This window comes from Acinonyx jubatus, chromosome A2, assembly GCF_027475565.1.
Source record: "Acinonyx jubatus isolate Ajub_Pintada_27869175 chromosome A2, VMU_Ajub_asm_v1.0, whole genome shotgun sequence".
NCBI classification, from domain to species: Eukaryota; Metazoa; Chordata; class Mammalia; order Carnivora; family Felidae; genus Acinonyx; species Acinonyx jubatus.
In genome coordinates this window covers 115,430,018-115,447,426 of record NC_069383.1, presented here as the reverse complement: position 1 = coordinate 115,447,426, position 17,409 = coordinate 115,430,018, and the positions used below count along the sequence as shown (strand labels likewise).

General features: G+C 45.6%; 3 protein-coding genes across 27 annotated transcripts in view; 2 read left to right on the top strand and 1 right to left on the bottom strand.

Annotated features, from left to right (window-relative positions):
* Positions 1 to 8,201, top strand: part of TTLL3 (tubulin tyrosine ligase like 3) — a 32,368-nt gene extending 24,167 nt beyond the window's left edge. For 12 of the 15 annotated variants that reach the window (XM_053218967.1, XM_053218965.1, XM_053218963.1 and 9 more), the window contains 3 exons: positions 4,391 to 4,826; positions 5,527 to 5,750; positions 5,941 to 8,201. In XM_053218967.1, the coding sequence (XP_053074942.1) occupies positions 4,391 to 4,826; positions 5,527 to 5,750; positions 5,941 to 6,132 (852 nt within the window). In that variant the 3' untranslated portion in view covers positions 6,133 to 8,201. The remainder of the gene's footprint in view (positions 1 to 4,390; positions 4,827 to 5,526; positions 5,751 to 5,940) is intronic. The other 3 variants (XM_053218955.1, XM_053218962.1, XM_053218961.1) reach the window with 3 other exon arrangements.
* A 49-nt stretch (positions 8,202 to 8,250) lies between these two features.
* Positions 8,251 to 15,101, bottom strand: RPUSD3 (RNA pseudouridine synthase D3). 7 transcript variants are annotated; one of them, XM_053218996.1, is made up of 9 exons: positions 14,962 to 15,101; positions 14,499 to 14,638; positions 13,586 to 13,630; positions 13,345 to 13,444; positions 12,510 to 12,617; positions 12,344 to 12,428; positions 11,994 to 12,189; positions 9,502 to 9,641; positions 8,251 to 8,682 (listed from the first exon to the last, which is right to left on the bottom strand). In XM_053218996.1, the coding sequence occupies exons 1-9, from the start codon at positions 15,084 to 15,086 to the stop codon at positions 8,491 to 8,493; spliced, it is 1,131 nt and encodes a 376-aa protein (XP_053074971.1). In that variant the 5' UTR covers positions 15,087 to 15,101; the 3' UTR covers positions 8,251 to 8,490. The 7 variants fall into 7 exon arrangements, with proteins under 7 accessions (XP_053074971.1, XP_014924819.2, XP_053074972.1 ...); XM_015069333.3 differs by having other exon boundaries at positions 11,994 to 12,117; XM_053218997.1 differs by lacking the exon at positions 13,586 to 13,630.
* A 65-nt stretch (positions 15,102 to 15,166) lies between these two features.
* The window catches only part of IL17RE (interleukin 17 receptor E), a 47,554-nt gene continuing 45,311 nt past the window's right edge, over positions 15,167 to 17,409 (top strand). For 4 of the 5 annotated variants that reach the window (XM_053218972.1, XM_053218973.1, XM_027042580.2 and 1 more), the window contains exons 1-3: positions 15,167 to 15,324; positions 15,981 to 16,215; positions 16,611 to 16,694. In XM_053218972.1, the coding sequence (XP_053074947.1) occupies positions 16,672 to 16,694 (23 nt within the window). In that variant the 5' untranslated portion in view covers positions 15,167 to 15,324; positions 15,981 to 16,215; positions 16,611 to 16,671. The remainder of the gene's footprint in view (positions 15,325 to 15,980; positions 16,216 to 16,610; positions 16,695 to 17,409) is intronic. The other variant, XM_053218970.1, reaches the window with a different exon arrangement.

Here is a 17,409-nt window from a genome sequence, read left to right as displayed (position 1 = left end):
CCAAAGGGGAAGGGAACATTCTAGAACAATGGTTCCCAAATGCTGGTTCACAGGCCAAAATCACCTGGCAAGCTTTCCAAATGTACAGGAGTCAGGAAGCCCCACCCCCAGAGACTGTTCTGAAATGTCTGGCTTAGGGACTACACATCTGCATTTTTCAGATGTCCTAGTTGTCCTGAAAAATCTTTCATAGCTTTTTTTGTTTTTGTTTTTAATTTTTATTTATAAAAAAATTTTTTTTAAGTTTATTTATTTTGAGAGAGAGAGCACGCACATACACATGTCGGGGAGGGGCAGGGAGAGAGAGAGAGAGGCTCCATGCCCCACAATGAGCCCGATGTGGGGCTCCATCTCATGACCAACCGACCAACCACGAAATCATGACCTGAGCCAAAATCAAGAGTCAGTTGCTCAACTGACGGAGCTGCCCAGGAGCCCCTGTTTTTGTTATTTTAAACCAACATGTGATGAGGATTCACTGTTTGCATTGGTTGTGTTTGTCTTATTTTGTCCTCCTTTTTTCCTTTTATAGATTACCTCACTCAAAAAGGAGAGGCAGAGTAGGAAGTACACAGGAAGCATTGGTCCATAGCCACTCTGAAATCTAGCCTCGCATATATTTCCAGTTTTGCTATTTGGACCATCATTACTTCCTAGGAATTCTCTGTGGCTGTTGCTTTCATCCATTGGGATCTCAGTTCAGTCCTAAATCATCCTTTCCCATGAACCTCAATAGTTCTTAGTCTGTTACCTGCTCATAGAAGTGTGGGAGTATAGAAGCCTCTTTGATTTCATATTGTGTTTGTCCCATTCAGTCCAAGTGCATGTTTTTTAAAACTTTGTGGGTTTCTTATGTATGAAGTTATAATCTATTCTATTATACAAAAGCCATATCCACAATTCTTAGATAGCTCTTCTCTCTGTGAGGCTACTGTAGGACAACAGCCCTCACAATTATAGAAGCCCTACTGTTAACAGAGAGTGCCTACAGCCCTGTTAACTCAAAATGTGTTAAAGACTTAAACATAAGACATAAAGGTATGCCCTTGGAATGCTTAAAAGATCTGTAGCTGCTTTAAAGAACTTAGATCTGTCTGAAGTTTTTTTTATTACGTACATGTAATTGACATGCAATATTACATTCAAATATACAACATAATGAATGATTTGATATTTGTATATATTGTGAAATGATCACCACAATAAGTCTAGTTAATATCCATTACCACACATAGTGATGGTTTTATTTTCTTCTGATGAAAACTTAGGAGGTCTACTCTCTTAGCAACTTTCCAGTATGCGATATAGTATTATTAACTATACATCCATGGCTTACTTATTTTATAACTGGACATTTGTACCTTTTGACCCCCTTCATCCATTTTGCTCACTGCCTGTGGCAACTACTAATCTGTTCTCTGTCTCTATGAATTCAGGGGTTTTGTTTCTCTCTCTCTTTTTTTTTTTTTTATTTTAGATCCCACATATAATTTACATCATGAGATATTTGTCTTTCTCTCTGATTTAATTCACTTAGCATAATTTCTGCCCTCAAAGCCCATCCATGTTGTACAAATGGCAAGATTTCCTTCTTTTTATAGCTGAAGAATATTCCATGATAGTAGATAGTCATATTTTCTTTATTCATTCATCCATTGATGGACACTTAGGTTGTTTCTATGTCTTGGATATTGTAAATAATGCTGCAGTGAACATGAAGGTGCCGATACTTTTTCAAGTTAGTAATGTTTTTGCTTGCGTCAGATAAATACCCAGAAGTGGAATTGCTGGATCATATCACAGTTCTATTTTTAATTTTTTGAGGAACCTCAATACTGTTTTAATTCTTATTTATAAAAAAATTTTTTTTAAGTTTATTTATTTTGACAGTGGCTGCACCAATTTATATTCCCACTAACAGCATACAAGTGTTCCCTTTTCTCCACATCCTCACCAATACTTATTTCTTATCTTTTTGATAATAGCCATTCTAACAGGTGTGAGGTGATATCCCAGTATGGTTTTGATTTGGATTTCCCTGCTGATTTTGACTTGGAACACCTTTTCACGTATCTGTTGGCCATCTCTTTGTCATCTTTGGGAAAAATGTCTGTTCAGATCCTCTGCCCATTTTTAAATAAGACTATTTGTCTTTGCCATTGAGTTGTATGAGTTCTTTGTATATTTTGGATACTAGCCCCTTATCAGACATATGATTTGCAAATATTTTCTCCCATTGGGTAGGTTGCCTTTCCCCTTTGTTGATAGTTTCCTTTGCTGTTCAGAAGCTTTTTAGTTAGATGTAGTCCCACGTGTTTATTTTTGCTTTTGTTGCCTTTGCTTTTGATGTCAAATCCAAAAAATCATTGCCAAGACCCATGTCAAGGAGCTTACTGCCTATGGTTTCTTCTAGGAATTTTATAGTTTCAGGTCTTAAATTCACTTTAATCCATTTTGAGTTGGTTTGTTTGTGTGTTACAAGGTAGTGGTCCAGGTTCATCCTTTTGCATGTGGCTGTCCAGTTTTCCCAACACCATTTATCGAAGAGACTGCCCTTTCCCCATTGAATATTTTTATGCCTTCTTTGTCATAAATTAATTCACCATTTATGTGTGATTATTTCTGGGCAGCTCTGTATTCTGTTCAATTGATCTATGTGTCTTTTTTTATGCCAGTACCATACTGTTTGATTACTATTGCTTTGTAATATAGTTTGTAGTCCGTAAGTGTGATGCTTCCAGCTTTTGTTCTTCTTTCTCAAGATTGTTTTGGGGGCACCTGGCTGGCTCAGTTGGTAGAGTGTGTGACTCCTGATCTTGGAGTTGTAAGTTTAAGCCCCACACTGGGTGTAGAGATTACTTAAAAATAAAAATCTTAAAAAAAAAAAAAACATTGTTTTAGCTATGCAGAGTCTTTTGTGGTTCCATGTAAGTTTTAGGATTTTTTCTTTTTGTGAAAAATTCCTTTGGCATTTTGACAGAGATTGCATTAAGTCTGTGGATTGCTTTGAGTAGTATGGATATTTTAATAATGTTAATTCTTCCAATTCATCAGCACAGAATGTCTTTCAATTTATTTGTGTCTTCAGGTTTTTTCATCAGTATCTTAGCTTTTAGTGTACAGGCCTTTCATTTCCTTGGTTAAATTTATTACAGGCTTTTGTTCTTTTTGGTATTCTTTAATCTCTTAATCTAGAGCAGCAGCACTGTTTTCTCCCACCCCCAATAGTTTGTTGGGATCTTTTGAAGGGACCAGGTTGGTTGTTTTGTAGAACTGTCCCACATTCTGGATTTGTCTGATTGTTTCTTTGTGATGCTATTTAGCTTGTTCTTCTGTTATCTCAGTGTCCTATAAACTAGAAGTTGGGCCAAACAGCTTGCTAAGGTTCAGGTTAGACATTTTTGGCAAGAACACTTGAGACGTGATGCTGGGTACCTCATATAGTATCACAAAGCACACACTGTTGGTGTGTCTCGTGATTAGTGATGCTAAGTCTGGCCATGGGGTTAAGGTGGTAGCTACCACATCTCTCCATTGTACGTTGCATCCTCCCCTTTGCAATGATCGGTTACTTTGTAAAGTGATACTTAGGTGCACATGACACATTTTCCTGTCATCCTTTTCACTGACTTATTTTGATACCCAGTTTTGATTAATGGGGCTTTGTAGGAACTCTGATATTTGTATTTTTTACAAGCTGCAAGTGATTCTGATAGATTCTAATCAGGATCCTTTGTTGACACAGAAAACACCTCACACTAGCTCAAGGTTAAAAACGGGTCATTAGCAAGACACAGGGAGGCTGTCCTGGAGCCCAGCTGCAGGATGTATGGCTGGCTTAATCAGAACTGAACATTGTACAGAGGCTCCTCTTCTGGAACTCTTTCTCTGCCTCCTTATGCAAATTTTCTACTTCATTCTCTCAATAGAATGCCTTCATTAATGCTCTCAGTTTCTCCTTCCCCATAATAGGTTCGTGTAAGGCTATAGGCAGGCTCCAAGTCTCTTAGCTATCTGGGTGACATAACTCAAATTCTGTCTGCAGAGAATCTGGCTTAACTCAGGAAGCTGTCCATCAGCAGTGGCTTATGAAGCAGAACCCTACACATTCCAGCAGGGGTTGGGAGAGCTTAGGAGGGCAAAGGGTAGGGGGTCCTAATAGAGGCATGACTAAGACTCCCTGACTCCACAGGGTTACTAATCCCAGGGGTTCTGTGACTTTCTAGGTACTGATTCAGGCTTCTCGAGCCAGACCCTTTAGAGAACAGAGATGGGCTCCCTGTTTCTCAACCCAGAAATTAATTCCATCCATCTCTGTCCTGATTCCTTCTGGGCCTAGGATTCCAGCACCACTGTCTGAACAGGCCTCATCTCCTCTTCTTTCCCACAGCCTGCCGTGGAGGTACCCCAGTATGTGGGTATCCGACTCCTAATAGAGGGCTCCACCATCAAGAAGCCCCTGGCAATGTGTCACCGGCGGATGGGGGTCCGCCCAGCACTCCCTCACCTGCTGACCCAGCGAGCCTCTGGGGAAGGCAAGGATTTGGGGACTGTTACTCACAGGTCAGCTCCTAGGAAGGTTGCTGGGGCCAGGAGCCTGGGGCACACTGAGAAGCCAGACTCCACTGCCACCACCTCGGCCCCCGGAAAGGGGAAGAAAGTCAAGGCGAAATGTGCCTCGGCCCTGGTCTACCCCAATCTCCGGAAGTGGGAACCCCCCAGCACCAGGATGGGCTGCATTTTCACCATGACCTTTGCTAGTGGGGACAGGCAACCCCACCCCTTGAACAGATTGCCATTGAGTCTGAAGAACCCCCAAGCCCTGGGTAAGACCATTCCCCCAAAACACCCCAAGGTCCCAAGGCAATTTCTTCCTGCTCTCCAAGCCCCTCCTAACCACCTAGATTTGCAACCCCGCCGTAGCCCCACCAAAAAGACACCAGTAGCAAGTAAAAGCCATCACTTACAAAGTATTTTCTAAAAATGTGTGACCAAATGAGTATCGTTCCCTCCAAAATAGTCACCCTGCAAGGTAGTGGTACTTATTCACAGATTCCAGGACTCAGTCCCAGGTCCATCTCTCTTCAGAGCCCAAGCTTTTCCTGCAGCGGTATTCTGCCATTGCCTCCACGCAAAGTTGCCCCTGGGGGAAAGGAGCTAATAGTTGTTCAGCACTTAACAACTTACACTGTGCCGCTACCCAACCAGCTCCTTTAGTCCTTACAACCTAGCGAGGTAGGTGCTATTATCCCCATTTTCCAGCCGATGTATCAGGAAGTTTAAGGAAGCTGCCTGAGGTTGCACATCTCAGAAGGGGCAGAGCTGGGATGCAGACCCAGGTCTGTTGGGCTCTAAACCCTGTGTTCTTCCCATGGCCTCTGGAGGAGGAACTGGGAGGGCTCCATTTGCCATCTCACACCCCAGCCCTCCTCTTCCCCCACTCTCCACCCTCCACGCACACCTTGAGGGGCTGCTGATCAACCTTGGGGCCTCCCCAGGCCCTCACGGCCCCTCTTGCTCCCACAGCCCCTTACCATTTCCCCAGCCTTCACACCAAGGCCGGGCTGCCTTCTCATGTGCTCCGATCCCAGGGGCGGGTGCTCAGACTGCAGCACAGCAAGTTGGTGGGCTCTAAGGCCCTGTCAACCACAGGCAAGGCCTCGATGACTCTACCTACCACCAAGGTTTTGATTTCCTTTCCACCTAACCCTGAACTCAAGTTGGCATCCAGCGTCCTGAAACCAAGAAAGGTGGGCCTTGAGCCGTGACTCACACCCTGGTGGGCAGTGCTGAATACTGGGGTTAGGGCTGGAGGGCACAGGCAAGGGCAGCTCCCTGACTAGCTGGAGCCCCAAGGGAAGGGCTTTTTTCCTCAGAACCCCCTTCCTGAACAGATTTCCTGATCATCTCTTCCTCCCTCTTCCCCCCTTTCACACCGAGGCTGTTGCTCCCCAGCACCTTCGTGGTCCCTGTCCTGGAAGTTCCTTGTGGCCTCTACCCTTCGAAGTTGGAAATCTTCCTAGCACCCACAGAAAGATCAAGGCCAAAGGCAAGTTCAAGGCCAGACTCTGTGACAGACCCAAGGCTGAGACATGCCTCATGAAGACAGCCTTCCAAGACCCCTGTCCTTGATCAGTGCATACCAGGGTCTAGGGAGCATGGGGGACGTGAGGCTACAGAAGCCCTTGCTTTGATCCTCACTGCCCCTATCCTGGATGCAGTGCCAAATAAAAAGGAGCAAGTGAAGTATCCTGGGCTTGGCTCCATTCCTATTGGAGGTTGAAGAGAAGGTAGGCTAAGGCCCTGTACCCCAAGGTCCAGAGTGAGAGCTACAGGCCATCAGCAACCTTCCACAAAGCAAGGGCCAGAATTGCCTCACTAGCGACAGATATGGGGCTTCCTATTCGGGGACTCCCTGACATCTCTGACCTTTGGATGGGGGGATAAGCCTCACTTTATAGATGAAGAAACTTATAGATGAATCTGAATGAGAGACATGGCTTGCCCAAGATCATATGGCAATGAGAAAACTAGGACACACTGCCAGACTGCTCACCACTGGGCGATCCCCAGTCTCCAAGCCCAGGGGAGAAGCTGGGCTAGCAGCAGAGTGACATCTAAGGGTGTTAGATTTATAACGTAAGATGAAAGAAGGATGAACCTTGCCTAAACCCAGCCCTTCTCCAGAGGGAGTGGGTCTCTCCCTTCCTTAGCAAGGGGCCATGGTTGCCTAAAAAGGAAATATCAGTAGTATTTTAGTATTTCTTAGTTGTAGTGGGTTGAATGGTAGTCTTCCCTACACCCAAAGATATATCTGCTAGGAAACTGTGAATAACTTTATTTGGAAAAAAAGTCTTTGTCAATGTGATTAAGTTAAAGATCTTGAGATGAGAGTACTCTGGATTATCCAGGTGGGCCCTAAATCCAATGACAAGTGTCTTTATAAGAGTCAGAAGACACAGACACTGGAAGGCCGTGTGAAGATGGAGGCAGGCTGGTGTGATACAGCCACAAGTCAAGGCTTGGAGCCACCAGAAGCTGAAAGAGGAAAGGAAGGATTCACCCCTAGAGGCGTCAGAGGGCACAGCCCTGTTGACAACTTGATTTCAGACTGGCCTCCAGACAGATCTATGACAAAATTGATTTCTGTTGTTTTAAGCCACTCGGGTGTGGTAATTTGTTATAGCAGTCCTAGGAAACTAACAAGACTAGTCAAGTGGAGATACATATACTCTGATCCAGCAACTCTTGCATAACCGAACCAGGAAATGCATACAAGTGAGTTTACACCACTGTTGTGCCAATAGCCGAATGACCTGTCTATTAACAGTAGAATGGATAGACTGGTGTGGCCATGCAGTGGAATTCAAACCCACACCATACATCACAGATGCATTTCACAGCGTGGAACAAGAACAAATCACAAAAGAACATACACAGCATGACTCCATTTATGGAAACACCAAAGTCGGGCAAAACGAAGTGTATTGTTTAGGGATGCATATGTATGTGGAAAACCTTAACAAGACAAACAAGGGAAACTTCCATGTCAGGATAGGGTTTCCAACCTAGGATGAACAATAGAACCCCTTGGGGAACTTAAAAGATTGATGCCAGGATCTCCGGCCCAGACTGCTTAAATTGGTATCTTTGGGGTGCAGAATCACAGGGAGGGTACAGCGCTTTTTTAAAGCTTCCTGAGAGGGAGGAGGAGGGGGTTCTACTGTGGGACCAGGGTTGAGAACTACTGCCCTAATAAGGAATAAGAGGCATGTTTCTGTTTCGTGCCCTGAGTGGTGGTTATATGGGTGTCACTTTGTAATTCTTTAAATCACAGAGATGTTTATGTACTCGTTGTATGTTTGATATATTTCAGTTTTTTACTATAAAAGATCTGAGATCTTCATTTCAATATGAAGTCCCCAGAGTAGTCAGATTCATAGGGACAAAGGAGAATGGGGGCTACTAGCGGATGGGAAATCAGTGTTTAATGGGGCAGAGCTTCAGTTCTGTAAGATGATGTGATTGCACAACAGTGTAAATGTACCTAATGCCACTGAACTGTTCACTTAAAAATGGTTAAAATGGTAAATTTTGCTATGTGTATGTTATCACAATTAAAAAAACCAAACATTTCCTCCCAGCTAGAATTGGGACAGAAACAGCCAAATAAAAAGACCACATATTGAACTCAGCAGAAAGCGTGCTCCATGATACTCACTTTCTTAGCAAATCTTCAAAACCATACTATGAGGTAGGTACTTTTATTAATGCACGTCCAAAGAGATGAAGTCATTTGCCTAACCCATGCAGCAGGTGGCCTAGGCAGGCTTTGATCTTAGGTGTGTCCGAATGCAGAGCCCAGGATCTTAAAGCGAGGCCTTACTGCATGTTGAGTACTGACCTCATTCTCCTCAGGCCTCATCGTAGGTTCATCTCCCACCCCATCCCCACTGCTTTCCAGCAGAAACAAAAGGAACAGAAGGAGCATTATTGTTGGTGGAGCCCCAAGCACTGTAGGGTCCTGGAGAAATAAGAGGGCAAGGGTGCCAGAAGCTTCATGGGGGCCTCCCCGGGCCTCATGCCTGGAAGATGGAGACAATGCAGGTGGAGATGCAAGGGCAGTTGGGCAGCCTGGGAGGGGGTCAGGCAGAGGCGTCTGAGGAGGGCTTCATCCGGGACCTGGGGTGGGAGAGGCATGTCAGCGTTCAGCCAGGTTGAGTTCCAACAGCTCTAACCAAAATGTGAGTAAGGCAAAGACTTCCTCCCTTTCTCCCCCGCTCCATGTCCATAATTTGTTATTCACTTCCTCTACACACACACACACACACACACACACACACATACAATCATGCTATGGCAGAGACTGGGTAGGGTTCACTAAATCAGTTTCCACCTGTGCACACAGGTAAACATTTCTGAGTCCCTCTTGCAGTTTGGTGAGGCCATATGATAGTTTTAGCCAATGGAACAGGAGTGCAAGCATATGCCACTTCCAGACTTGGCCCACGAACACCTCCCACGTGAACCCGCACTGTCCTGTCTCCCTTCATCTGGCTGCATAGCAATGGCCTGGGTCCTGAGTGACTGCTTGGAGTAAAGCTCACCCACCCCACCCCCATTAATTATATTTAATGTGGAGGGAAATTACTGTGCTAAGACTCTGGCACTTTGGGGTTACTCTGTTAAAGCAGATAGTTACCCTAACACACGCACACATACACCACTACTTTTACCCCTTATACCAAAGAGACCCAAAGGACAGCTGACTTAGAAGGGCCTTGAGAAACTGGCCCTTCAATAAGTTAAATTTCCTTATTGAACAGATGGGTGGCAGAATGAGGCCCAAGAGAGGGGATGTTACTTGCTCAGGGCCACACAGCAAGATAGGGCTACAGATAGCCTTGGAAGCCAAGAGGGCTACCTCAGTCCCAAATTTCATAGCTAATGTCTGAAGGTGCTGCCCACCCCCCGAAATGGCAGGTAGGTAGGCTTGGGTACCTGTCTTTGGGGCTTGGTGCTCTCTGCTGGCAGTAGAAAGCGCTGACCCAGGACAGTGCCCACGCGGGCAGAGTATGTGTGATCCCCGAGCACAGGACAGAGCTGTAGTACCATGTGTACCTGGAGCTGACTGGGGAACACTGGGGGACAGGAGAGAGATGACAGGGTGGGCAGCTGCTCTATCTGTCCCACCCAGGTTCATCACTCCCCCTTTCCTCTGGGAAAACAACACCACTCCGCTCCCATTCCCAGATCATGTGGTTTCAGTGACGTCAATGCTACTGCTCCTACCTCCAGAGCAGGGTGAAAGACCAGGTCAGGACAGTCCTATCAATCCACCTGGCCTGTGGGATTCGCTTGTGAAGAGAGACAACCCTGAATTTACTGCTGAAGCTACTGGAAACAAGGAATGCTCTTTCCTGTGAGGGTGCTAAACTGGTGGGGTGCAGGTCAGGAGCTGCTGGAGCCCTGGCCATCTCTACCTTCACCACAGGATAGCCTGTGGGAGAAAGAAGCCGACATGCCCGAGGCAAGAAGAAATGGAGAAACAGCTTCCAGAGGACGTCCTCTGAGCCTCTTGATCCAGGAACACCTAAACTTAAGTTGTATGAACCAATACATTCCCTGTTTTTGGCTGACACCAATTTGAACAAGTTTTTGGGAAACTGACAACCAAAAGTACCTTGACAAATACAGAATTGGGGGGCTGTGTGCTAGGCATGGTACAAAATGCTTTACTTATGTAAACTTATTTAATCCTCATGACAGCCCTATAAAGCAGATCCTATCATCATTCCCATCTTACACATAGGAAAACTGAAGCTCAAAGAGAAGTGACTTGCCTACCACCATAAGCTAGGATTCAAACCCAGGAGCTATACTCTGCTTCCATGTCCGGCAATATGGTGGACTGGATAATCTAAAAACCCTTTTGCTGGGTGCCTGGGTGGTTCAGTTAGTTAAGCATCCAACTCTTGATTTCGGCTCAGGTCATGATCTCACAGTTCATGGGTTCAAGCCCCATATATGACAGTGCAGAGCCTACTTGGGATTCTCTCTCTGCCCCTCTCATACTCTCTCTCTCAAACCAAATAAACTTTAAAAAAAGTTTAAAAACCCTCTTGCTATAAACCACCTAGAAACACCAGAAAAATAGAACAATCATCCTTTTAAATATGCATCTGGGCATATAGGAAAGTAAGATCCCAAGACCAAAACCAGGGGAAAACAAATCCAGAGCACACAGAGCCAACGTTTCACCTATTCTAGGGATACTGCCAATCTTGAGTATCCAGGGCCCTTGGGGTTAAGTAGCTACCCAGGGGCCAGGGGTGAGGCCTTAGTACCCAAATGAAATACTAGAGGGGCTACATCTCCAGTGATGGGGTGGACTAGGAGCAAAAGCCAGTCAACGGTAGATAAGTGGGGAATGAGAAAGTTTCCCCTGAGAATTCGCAACCATGAGCCTGCTCTCACACAGGTGTGGGGCTCAAATTAACACTACTTGAGTGATCTATGAACTTCCAACGGAGACAATATTTAGAGAGATCCTGAACTAGTGACAGCCCTGGGGCATCTGACAGAAGCAAAGGAAGAACCTCTCCCGAGAGGCTTATCTACAGTGAGGCAACAAAAGACTTCCAAAGATAAAGGCCTAGCTGAACTTGAATTCACAATCCTAAATCACAGAGCAATGAGAAAACCATTCACCAAGTATTAGAGTCAGCATGAAACATCACAGGATTAGACCCTCCAGAATCTTAGACAATGAAAATATAGAAATACAACATACAAGTGTGTTTAACATGGTTAAAGACAAAAAATAACAATTGAGAAAAAAAAGATGCTATATATTTTTAAAGGCCATTTTTATTTGTAAAACAACCAAATAGAACTTCTAGAAGTGAAAAATACAGCCAATGGATAGGCTGAACTGGCAGATTAGATCCAATTGAAGAGAAAACTATTCACCTGGAAGACACAGCTAAAGAAATTACCCAGAATGCAACAGGATTAAGAAATGAAAAATATGAAAGAAAAGAGACCAAGCAAGGAGAATGAGAAGGTCAGACACATCTCTTAGGCATACAAAAGGAAGAGAATAGAGAAAATGCAAGAGGTGCAACACTGGAAGAGAGAAAGAACATTCCAGGATGGATGAAATATATTAATGTTCAGATTCAGGTGAATCCCAAGCAAGATAAATAAAACTAAACCCACATACCTATCAGACTTGGCATCGTGAAACCACAGAACACCAAAGACAAAGAAAAGATCCTGAGATCGGTATGAAAAAAATAATAAGATGAGCTACAAAGGAATGACCACCAGACTGACAGAAGTGCTACCTCCTCCAGATGAGCCTGATTACCTACCCCTGGGGTCCCTCAAATGCTCCCCAGGCTTCCATTAACACCACCACCTTCTTTCCATCCCCCTTGCCTCCTCCAGCCAAATAGAGGTATGAAGGCTGGCTGGGGCTCCAGACCCACCTGTCAGTGGCTGCAGTTGGACCAAGGCACAGCCAGAGCCCATGGCCACCACATGGAAGTGGCTGAGGGTCCTCTTGACACCTTCTTGGAAGTCTTTTCGGGATGGGGACTTCACTGGAATTACCTGTGGTGTCAGCCCCCAAGAATGAACAAGCTTCACACACACCTGGCACCTAAGCCCAGACCCTCGCTGCTGCTAATAGACAGGGCCATAGTATAAGTAGTGGTTACTTGCCTGTTTTAGGGGACAGGAGAGCCAGCCGCCCCCCCCAAGTCTCTACCCTTGATTCCTCTGTAGGGATAATATATTTGGAGAGTCCCCTTCTGCTCCCTGCCAGACCATGACTCACAAGATCAACGCCATCAACGTGTTCCAGTTTCAAAGCTGCTTGGATCTTCCCCTCAGAAGTAGCTGGGATCCCATCAGTGACAGCACTAAGAAAGAGGCAGGAAGAGGTCACAGAGTGGCTTGCCAGGACCTCCCTACTGCCATGGGAGCCTCCCAGCACCACTCACCAGTAGGTGGCTGTGGGCCTCTGGGCTCTCCGTGAATAGATGAAGAACTTTTGGAGGCGGCTGGCTGTCTGAGGACAACTGGAGAGGAGTACAAGCCCAGAGGTCTCTCTGGAGAAAGAGGATAAATCACAAAATTGAAGTCCCTTGGGCTCACCCCCAAAAAAGGGAGCATGCTTGGGAAGGCACACTGGCCTGCTTAAGGCAAAGCAATCACACCAGAACTATAACTCAAGACCTCCTCCTGAGAAACAAGAAAGACTTTCTCATGTTTGATACTAAGACTACATAATTTAATGTGCTCATTTTGCCCTGGTCCCCAAGGAGCTCAGAGCCAAATGTCATAACAATTACCCCCACTGCTGAATGTCTACAATGTGCCAGGCATTACAGTAGGAATTCTGTGTATAATAGCTCATAAATAATTAAATTCCCCACAAGCCTATGAGTTTGTGGAATTTCAGAAATATTTCATCCAAGTACCGGCTCTAGTTGATAGCAGTTTTAGAGGAAAGAATATCATGGGTCAACGAGCAATGCCTGCCATGATTATGGTATTGGAGAAGTGACTGCACGCTGAGCATAGGTATGATTAGCTCTATTTTATTATTAAGGGAACTGAGGCTCAGTGAGTTTTCATGCTTTGCCTGTGATCACAGTTTGTGCGTATGGATTTGAACCCAGATCTGTTCACTCCCTCCTTTTCCTTGCATCCTTCCTCTGTGCTCCCAAACCAGCCTGTGGAAAATGTCTCGACCTACTCCCAAGCAAGTGTTCCCTCACCCAAGATGGATACCTGTCCTCCTACATTCCTATCACTGCCCCCACCATCACTTACTTCCCAGATGCTTGCACAACCTGGAGCTCCTGATCCCCAAGCCCCAGGGACTGGCTCAGCTCTGGCAGCACTGAGAACAATGTCAACTCTCCTGGTTTTCCTGGGGGGACAAAAAAGGAAGGAAAAGTACAAGTTGCTCTCAGAGGCCTTTGGCTTTATCCCACTGACCCATTCTCTTCAGTATCCCCTCCCTCAGAACCTTCAAACCCTCTTTCACTACATCCCCATCCCCTGCCCGTACCTGTCACTGGTAGACCCGGTGGCTTATTCAATGTCACTAGAGGTCCTAAAACATATATTACATGAGCATGAGCAACACAAAAGCAGCAGTTAGAGTTTATAAAGTACTTTCTCAATTCATTTTATCTTGTGACCCCACTACAACTCTCAGACCTGAGTTATCAACTACACCCTAAACTGAACTTCTTTCTGTCCTTCGCATATGTTAAGCTAGTTGCCACCTTAGGCTTTTATACTTGCTGTCCCAGATTTTCACATGTCTGACTCTTTCATATCATCTCGGCTCAAATGTTGCCACCACAGAGAGGCCTGACTCCCCAACCTAATGTCTGCCACATGGTCATAATACCCTGTTTTATTCATAGCATTGATCACTAGTAAGTACTTTGTTCACTTATTTCCTGATGAATCCATTTCTGCCACTAAAATATTAGCTCCCTGGGAGCAGGAACCACATTTATCTTGTTCAGCACTGTATACCTGTGCCTAGAACAGTGCCTGGTACAAAGCCTCTACTCAATAAACAGTTGAGAGAATTAACAAATCACTGAATGGAGACTGAGGCTCAGAGAAATTATTTTCCTACAGCCACACAGTAAGCTCATTACAGAGCCTCGATCTGACTCCAAAGCCTGTGTTTTGTCCATCGGTAAACAATTTCTTATGGCAATTCCTATTACCAAGTGCCTACTATGTTGAAGACTCTCTAGTTATTTGCACCCTCTCACCCCCATCCCCACGATGCTGAGGCTCAGACAGATTATGAGGCCTGTTCTAGGTCATACCACCAGTGGGAGGCAACACGAGGATATGACCCCAAAGACTTTAGCAGGGAGCCCTGTCAACCCCTAGAAGGCTCTGAGCAGCAGGCACCCCTCCAGAGTCTGTGTGCAGCTGCCCCTCCCACCCCTCACCTTTCTGGTCCACTACTGCAGCCCTCAGCACATCAACCAGCTCCTCCCGACTGAGGTTCTCTAGCTGCAGCAGCCCCGGGAATGGCTGGCCCCCCAGGGGCCTCGACCGTTTGCTGGAGCCTCGGGGTCGCAGCCGATGTCTGAAAAAGGTAGAGTACGCAGTAGGAAGGATCACTCGTTTCCTGAGAGGTATCCATTCTTATCTCCCCACACCTTATATACTGCCACCTCCTACAAATGCCTCAGAATGCCTGGGGTGAGCTTCCCGCAAGTTCAGGCACATCTAGCCCCATTTTACAGAGGAGGAAACTGAAACTCAGAGAAACCAAGTGAGTAGTTTAGGGTCGGTCACACAATAGTGGCGGGATTAGAACCCATGCCTACCTAAGTCCAGATACCACACACACTTTACCCCGGCCCCACCGTCCCACCCACACGAAGGGGCGGGAGAAGGGGTAATCACCCGGCTTCGGTGCCAAAGCCTGGGGCCTTGGGCACTGCGCGGACCCCTGGCCGCCGCCGCCATACACCCCAGATCCGGCCCAAAACATTGTAGCCACCCATCTCCCGAGCAAGGACAGTGCGCATGTGTGGAGAAGGGCCGACCCGCTCTCCCACAGCGTACTGATTGGTCAGAATGCCTGTCAATACGACTAGCGAGCCGGCTGGCTCAGAGGCGTGAGAAGGCGGAGATTTGCCTTCCTGCAGGCAGAAAATGTTTTACTCCCAGTCTATGCTTTTGAGGAAACTGAGGCACAGAGCAGCTAAGGAATTTACTCACGATCACAGGACTTGTCTTAGGACAAAACAGGAACGAAAGATTAAGGTACTCTGATTACCATTCCAATTCATAGGAGCTTCTGACTTCAAAAAACCACCTGTGGGGCGCCTGGCTGGCCCAGTAGGTAGAGCATAGGATTTTTGATCCCCACTTTGGGTGTGGAGATTAATTAAAATTAAAATCTTTTTTTAAATGTCTTTTTTTTTTTTTTTTTTTTTTTTTGAGAGAGAAGAGCGCAAGCGGAGGAGGGACACAGAGAGAGAGGGAGACACAGCATCTGAAGCTGGCTCCAGGCTGTCAGCCCAGAGCCCGATGCGGGGCCCAAACTCGTGTACTGAGAGATCATGACCTGAGCCCAAGTCCAAGTCCAGTGTTTAACCGACTGAGCCACACAGGCACCCCTAAATTAAAATCTTAAAACAAAATACCACTGTGCCCAATTTTGTAAGGTAAATTGAGGGGGAAAAAAAGTCCCCTTTGGTCCAGTAAGCCTGCTTGGAAGAACAGCCTGGTGCATAATCAATCCAAAAGAAGAAAAGGGCCTGAGGGAGAATGAGATTCACTACAGCATTATTTATCAAAACAAAATCAAAACAAATCTCAAAACTGAAGACATAAATTGTCCTATGATTAGCTCTGTAGGGGACATAAATCTAATATATCACCAATTCAACATTTTTTTAACGCTAACTCTATACCAGGCCCTGGCATCTCTGAGCTGGAATCAGGGATCAACAAGGCAAGCCCTGACAACAAGAAGTTCACCCCGTGGACACAGATCACAGCACACACAGCACACCACAGCCCACCTTGCTAAACCCTGTGCAGATGCTGAGAGAGTAAAAGGAGAGGAGCTGAGTGAAATCAGAGAGCAAGTTCCAGCATGTGTGGTGACAGAAGGGTTGTGAAGAACTAGAAATGCACCAGGAGGAACAGGTACTGGGAAGAAGGGAGGCAGAGGCAGGGAACAACAGGAGAAATGAGATGTTAAGTGAAAAACAAAGAACATGGGTTTTATCCTATAATTACACCTATACAAAACTTACATGCAGCTTGTGTATTGTTTATTTACTAAAAAAACTGTAACTTTCAATTCATTGTTCAGGAAAAGACCGAACATCAACAGAGGAGTGGCTAAGTCAGTTGTAGCATATCCATACTATGCAGCCGTTGATTAAGGAATGTGTATGTCTGTATCTGCTTATGTGAATCGGTTTCCAAAATATATTAAAGCAAAAAAGGAAAAGGGAGGACAAGTGTGACTAGAATATGCATATGTGTGTGTGATTCATATATATGTATTACATTTTATGCCTTTACATTTCTGAAAGGACACACAAAAACGAGATGGTGTTTGCTTCTGGAGAAGGAATCAGGGTGAGAAGATGAATAATGATTTTACCCTTTGGAATCGTGTAAGTTTTTTTAATCTTGTTGATATGTTTTGCTGGTTTAAAAATCTAAGCCAGATATGAAAGACTGTATGATTCGTAAAATGTTTTAAATGCCAGCCAGGTGCCCCCCCACAAATAATTTTAAGTAAAATTAGGTAGATGGGGGAGCACCTAGGTGTCTCAGTCAGTTAAGCATCTGTCTGTTGATCTCAGCTCAGGTCTCGATCTCAGGGTTGTGAGTTCGAGCCCCATGCTGGGCTCCAGGGTAGACATGAAGGCTACTTAAAAAAAAAAAAGAGGGGCGCCTGGGTGGCTCATTCGGTTAAGCGTCCGACTTCAGCCAGGTCACGATCTCGCGGTCGGTGAGTTCGAGCCCCGCGTCAGGCTCTGGGCTGATGGCTCAGAGCCTGGAGCCTGTTTCTGATTCTGTGTCTCCCTCTCTCTCTGCCCCTCCCCCGTTCATGCTCTGTCTCTCTCTGTCCCAAAAATAAATAAACGTTGAAAAAAGAAAAAAAAAAAACACAGGGCACCTGGGTGGCTCAGTTGGGTGAGCGTCTGATTTCGGCTCAGGTCATGATCTTGCAGTTGTGAGTTCGAGCCCGGTGTCGGGCTCTGTGGTGACAGCTCAGAGCCTGGAGCCTGCTTCAGATTCTGTGTCTCCTTCTCTCTTTGCCCATCCACCGCTTGTGCTCTGTCTCTCTCTCTGTCTCTCAAAAATAAATAAATACATGTAAAA

What these genes read in the sequence shown, in the direction of transcription:
- RPUSD3 (XM_053218996.1), bottom strand. Translation starts at nt 15,086, where the DNA reads ATGCGCACTGTCCTTGCTCGGGAGATGGGTGGCTACAATGTTTTGGGC. An exon ending in GTTGTGCAAGCATCTGGGAA is followed by an intron (nt 12,618 to 13,344) that starts GTAAGTGATGGT and finishes CTCTTTCTCCAG; the next exon opens with AGAGACCTCTGGGCTTGTAC. An exon ending in ACGTTGATGGCGTTGATCTT is followed by an intron (nt 12,190 to 12,343) that starts GTGAGTCATGGT and finishes CCTGTCTATTAG; the next exon opens with CAGCAGCGAGGGTCTGGGCT.